This window comes from Apium graveolens, unplaced genomic scaffold, assembly GCF_009905375.1.
Source record: "Apium graveolens cultivar Ventura unplaced genomic scaffold, ASM990537v1 ctg635, whole genome shotgun sequence".
Taxonomy (NCBI): Eukaryota; Viridiplantae; Streptophyta; class Magnoliopsida; order Apiales; family Apiaceae; genus Apium; species Apium graveolens.
In genome coordinates this window covers 6,795-12,694 of record NW_027419405.1, presented here as the reverse complement: position 1 = coordinate 12,694, position 5,900 = coordinate 6,795, and the positions used below count along the sequence as shown (strand labels likewise).

The 5,900-nt window shown below is 47.5% G+C and overlaps 1 protein-coding gene across 1 annotated transcript; it reads left to right on the top strand.

The window, feature by feature from the left end:
• Positions 1 to 743: 743 nt before the first annotated feature.
• LOC141703225 (uncharacterized) lies at positions 744 to 5,602 on the top strand. The gene is made up of 4 exons (XM_074506805.1): positions 744 to 3,556; positions 3,829 to 4,126; positions 4,229 to 5,083; positions 5,237 to 5,602. Exons 1-4 carry the CDS (start codon positions 744 to 746, stop codon positions 5,600 to 5,602), a joined length of 4,332 nt encoding a protein of 1,443 aa, XP_074362906.1.
• Positions 5,603 to 5,900: the final 298 nt, after the last annotated feature.

The following is a 5,900-nucleotide window of genomic DNA, read 5'->3' as shown; positions in this document are numbered from 1 at the left end:
GGCAGGCGGAGTCAATACCGGAGAATCAGCCACGAGGCTTCGCAGCTCTGAAAGATTGCTTGGGGATTCGCTTGGGCGATGACGATTTGAGAATGGTGTTACTTGAATGGCAGAGAGAAGCTGATCACGGAGATGTGACGTCCCATGATACAACGCGCGTGCCCCTGAATTCCCAGGAAAATCGGGAGCGGCACCGCGATCCAATGCGTGTGCCCCTGAATTCCCAGGATAATCGGGAGCGGCACCGCGATCCAACGCGTGTGCCCCTGAATTCCCAGGATAATCGGGAGCGGCACCGCGATCCAACGCGTGTGCCCCCGAATCCCCAGGAAAATCGGGAGCGGCACCGCGATCATGGACGTGGGTATGGAAACGATCGATGGAGAAGGCCTCAATGGAGGGGAAGAGGTGGAGGCCGAGGCAGATATTTAGACGGATACCGTCGTGACAATTACCGCAGACACCTCGATTCCCGCTGGAATAACCAAGCAGATGGCTATGATTATGTGGAACATGATGACCCCAGGAATATAGAAAACTATGATCGCGGTACGGTTCGAGGCCGCGGCCAAGGTGGAGAAGAGAATCAAGGGAGAAATTAGGGACGAAATCCTGAAATAATTGTAATACCTGAAGACGCCCAGAATACAAACCAACAGCAAGCCCCTCCCGGGGGGAATCAAGTGGAAATACCTCCATTGCAACCCCAAGGTTCACAGACTCAAATGCAGACCATTCTCGGCATGGGAACTTTCAATGTAGGAGAACTGAAAAGGCTACTTAACCATCTCGAAGGCAGGGTGGCAGCTACAGCTGAAATCCCATCCCCATTCTCGGCAGCAGTAAGGGATGTGCAATTGCCGGCTGGGTATCGCAACACTACCAGCGATCTCCGCTTCCACGGAAACTCAGATCCGATGGAATTCCTGGATCGTTTTAATATAGAGATGGATGTGTACCAAGTCCCGGACTTGGCTCGATGTCGTCTCTTGGCGGCAACCTTTAGAGAAAGCGCCCAGCAGTGGTTTCAAAAGCTCGGGCCAGGAGTGATCACCTCGTGGGATCAGATGAAGAATTTGTTCTTAACTAAGTTCCAAGCCGCGGTGAGATACGCTCCCTCTGTCACAACTCTTGCCAATGTTAGGCAAAGAGAAAATGAAAGTTTAACATCGTACTTCAAAAGGTTCAACGCCGAGTCTACTAGCGTGAGGGGGGCCTCAGACGAAGCCCTAAAAAGTTTCCTGATCGCAGGATTAAGGGTTGGTTCAGATTTTTGGAAGCACTTGCAAGGGAAAGATCCGGCCACTCTCGCAGATGTCTTCGCTTTGGCAGAATCCTTTAAAGCTATAGAACAATCTTTGGCAGATGTACAACCAACTTCACAGTCGAGTCAAAGAAACAAAGGAAGGAAGAGGGATAGGTCACCAAGCCCGAGATACCGAAGGAATAGTCGAAGCCCAGACCGGATAAATACAACAAGCACAAGGAGGGGATGGAGCCCTCCCTCAAACTATGACTACAAGACAAGCCGATACACACCTTTGGTCACATCTATCGACCATATCTATGAGGTAAACAGAAATAAAGGGCTATTTAGGAAACCTGAAGCTTTATCATCATGGCAAAGCAAAGACAAGAAAAAATATTATGAATACCATGAATCATCTGGATATAACACGCACGAGTGCCGACATTTAAAAGACAAAATCGAAGCGCTTATCAAGGAAGGATACCTCGGAGAATGGGTAGTCAGGGAAGTAAGGAAGCACAAGGATGACAGGACAAGGGAAGAGGAAAGACGAGCCCCACGCGGGACAAACAATGATACCCCAGAGGAAAATAAATTTATCAGAGATGGCAGTATCCGAACAATCTACGGGGGAGATCCCGGAATGGAATGCAGCAACCGAGCCTTGGCAAAATATGCTAGGGAAGCCCGGTTTAGGCCTCTCACAGATATTCATAGGGTGGAAACCCGGCCACCCAAAGTGTTTAAAGGGGAGTCCATGGATATCACTTTCAGAGAAACAGATGCCCGATGGGTACATCACCCACACAATGATGCGTTGGTTATTTCCATCCAAATCGGTTCAAAGAATGTCCATAGAGCCTTCGTGGACAATGGAAGCTCCACAAACATCCTCTATTACAGCACCTTCAAGAAGATGGGACTGCCTGATCAGGATATGTCGGGGGAAAACTCGTGGGTCTATGGTTTTTCAGGTGCAGGAGTTAGAGTCATGGGGTCAATTCGGCTCCCATGCACACTAGGGGAAAGCCCACTGTCGGTAACAAAGATGCTCGAATTTAAGGTTCTGAATCAGGAATCATCCCACAACGTGTTATTGGGACGACCTTTTCTACGGGAGATGAGAGTCATCACTTCAATTCATCACCTAACAATCAAATTTCCAACGCCAAATGGAGTGGGAAGTATCAGGGGTTCCCAATATGATTCACGGGAGTGCTACAGGCAAGCAATGAAAGGGTTCAGAAAAGACTCCCACGCCGATGATACTCTGGACGTGGATCGAGAGAAAAGCATTGAGCAACCAACCGAGGAAATCCGAGTCCACTATTATGTTGAGCAAGAAGAAGAACATCCCTCTGAGTTTCCCTCGACAATGTTGTACCTGGAAGACACAATCAGAATTGAGATGTTGGAAGAAGAAGAGGAGGCGATGTATACCATAGTCCAAGCAGATTTCCATGGGGAACGTTTAGAAGGAAGATTCGGTGTCTTGCAAAGCCTCGAACAGGGTGACGTCATTCCCCTTGCAGAAGCACCCCCGCCCGCAAAATATACTGAAAAAATTGATAACTCTACTACGCAAGGCACACCTCCCGAAGGGAATGCACCCTCTCTACAAGATCAGGAGATCTATAATCCCCCTGACTTGGATCCCCGGATACCAATGCCGACGGAAAAGATGGGGCCAGCAGAAGATACGATCGAGATCCCCGTTGATGAAAAAGACCCGAGTAAGGTTCTGAGAATAGGGTCCCAATTGACACCGAGGTTAAAGGAAGGTCTGTCAATATTTCTGTTAGAAAACCTTGATGTATTTGCATGGAGCCATTCTGATATGGTGTGGATTGATCCAGAAATAATGTGCCATCGATTGAATATCGACCCCAAGCATAAAGGGGTTCGACAAAAACGAAGGGCCGTAAGTGGAGAAAGAGCTATAGCCCTAGCAGAAGAAGTAGAAAGGCTCCTAGACGTTGGACTAATTCGAGAATCTTTTTACCCAGAATGGCTAGCAAATCCGGTATTGGTAAAAAAGCCCAACGGCAAATGGAGAACGTGCGTGGACTTCACCGACCTAAATAAAGCATGCCCAAAAGATAGTTTTCCCCTACCAAGAATTGATCAGTTGGTCGACGCCACGGCGGGGCATGCCCTGCTCAGCTTCATGGACGCATATTCTGGGTATAACCAGATCCTTATGTATGAGCCTGACCAGGAGCACACCTCTTTCATCACTGATAGAGGGCTCTACTGCTATATTGGAATGCCATTTGGTCTGATCAACGCCGGTGCCACTTACCAAAGGTTGGTAAACAAAATGTTCAAGAAGCAGATTGGGAAGACTATGGAAGTGTATGTGGATGACATGCTCGTGAAATCGAAAAGGGCGGAAGACCACGTCGCCGACTTAACTGAAATGTTCCATATCCTGAGAAAATATAGGATGAAACTAAACCCGCAGAAATGCGTGTTCGGCGTAGAATCGGGAAAATTCTTGGGATTCATGGTCAATAACCGGGGGATTGAGGCCAACCCGGCAAAAATAAAAGCTCTGCTAGACATGAAATCCCTACCAGTGTCAAACAGGTACAGAGTCTAACAGGAAGGATTGCGGCCCTGAATCGATTTGTGTCAAAGTCGTCGGATAGGTGCAAAGAATTCTTCAAAGCAATCAAAGGGAGAGGGAAGGATTTTCTGTGGACCCCTAATTGTGAAGAAGCTTTTCTGAAAATCAAAGAACAACTGGGAAATCCGCCGATATTGACCAAGCCAGAAGACGGAGAAACATTAATTCTATATTTGGCGGTGTTAGAATATTCCATCAGCGCCGTCTTGGTAAAGGAAGAAGCAAGCTACCAGTGGCCTGTATACTATGTAAGCAAAAGGTTGTTGGATGCAGAAACCAGATATACCAACATGGAAAAATTAGTGTACGCTCTTATTCTTGCGGCATGAAAGCTAAGACCGTATTTTCAGGCTCACCGAATAGAAGTTCGCACCGCTTATCCGCTCCGGCAAATTTTACATAAACCCGAATCGTCGGGAAGAATGTTAAAATGGGCCATAGAGCTAGGGCAATTCGATTTGGAATATTGTCCACGCACGGCAATCAAAGGACAAGCGCTGGCCGATTTCGTACTTGAGTTTGATGAAGAAATTGATGATAAGGCCATAGTACTGGCAGAACCAACCTCGCAAGAAAGTCATCAGGACGAAAAAAAGCAGGAACTCCCCCACCCGTGGTGGACATTACATGTGGACGGGGCCGTAAACAACAGCGGGTCCGGTGCCGGGATAATCCTGATCACTCCGGAGGGGCACCGCTTGATGAGTGCTATTCATCTCAAATTTTATGCTACCAACAATGATGCTGAGTATGAAGCCTTGATTAACGGTCTGAAGTTAGCTCTGGAGGTAGGGGCCGTGAATTTGATAGTTCAAAGTGATTCCGAATTAGTTGTCAATCAAGTCAACGGAGGATTCCAAGCCCGAGGACCGCGGACAGAGCTGTATATGAGATGTGCAAGACGCCTACTGGGAAAATTTTCAAGTGCCAGACTGGAAAGCGTTCCACGAGAAGAGAATAGTAATGCGGACGCTTTGGCCAAGATGGGGTCGCAGATGGACAGCGTCCAACTTGGACAAATCCCCTTGGGAATCCAGGAAGTTCCAAGTATCCCAGAGGTGGAGGTGTGTCAAATGCAAGAAATCCCAAAAGAAAACTGGATGACCCCCATCCATAACTATATTCAATCAGGGGCTATACCGGAGGATAAACTACAGGCTCGACGTCTTCGGTACCAAGCTGCAAAGTATGTCGAGTATGACGGGGTACTATACAAGAGAGGATTTAACCAGCCACTGTTACGTTGTGTGGACAGGGAAGAAGGAAATTATATTCTCAGAGAGGTGCATGAAGGGATTTGTGGCAATCACTCGGGGGGTGGTTCCTTAGCATTTAAAGTGCTCAGACAAGGGTACTAGTGGCCGACTATGAGGGAAGATGCTTTCAATTTTGTCCGGGCCTGTGATCGCTGCCAACGGTTTGCCAACTATTCCAACATCCCGACAACCACCATTATCTCATTAACAAGTCCCTGGCCTTTTGCCATGTGGGGGATTGATCTCATTGGAGAGTTACCCAAAGCAAAGGGGGGTGTGAAATACGCTGTGGTGGCTGTGGACTACTTCACCAAATGGGCAGAGGCCATGCCATTAGCCACGATCACGGCAAAAAAGATAAGGGATTTTGTGTTCAACTCCATAGTATGTAGGTTTGGTATTCCTTACAAGCTCATTTCAGACAATGGGAAACAATTTGATAGTAAGGAGTTAAGGAAAGCTCTGTGAAGACCTAAAGATTAAAAAAGACTTCACCGCGGTTTATCATCCGCAGAGTAATGGTCAGACATAAGCCATAAACAAAATCATAAAGCATACCTTGAAGGCTAAGTTGGAAGAAAAGAAGGGAGACTGGCCAGAAGAAATGCCCATGATCCTCTGGTCTTACAATACGACTCCTAGAACGACTACAGGGGAAACCCCATTTCTACTAACTTATGGATATGAGGCCATGGTTCCCGTGGAGGTAGGAGCTGGATCCCTCCGGAGAGATGTCTTTGTTGAGGAAGATGCAGAAGTTAACCAG

Coding starts and splice junctions, on each gene's coding strand:
- LOC141703225 (XM_074506805.1), top strand. CDS start 744: ATGGGAACTTTCAATGTAGGAGAACTGAAAAGGCTACTTAACCATCTC. Junction 4,127..4,228: donor ACCAGTGGCCTGTATACTAT/GTAAGCAAAAGG, acceptor CCGTATTTTCAG/GCTCACCGAATAGAAGTTCG. Junction 5,084..5,236: donor AGTATGTCGAGTATGACGGG/GTACTATACAAG, acceptor CAAGGGTACTAG/TGGCCGACTATGAGGGAAGA.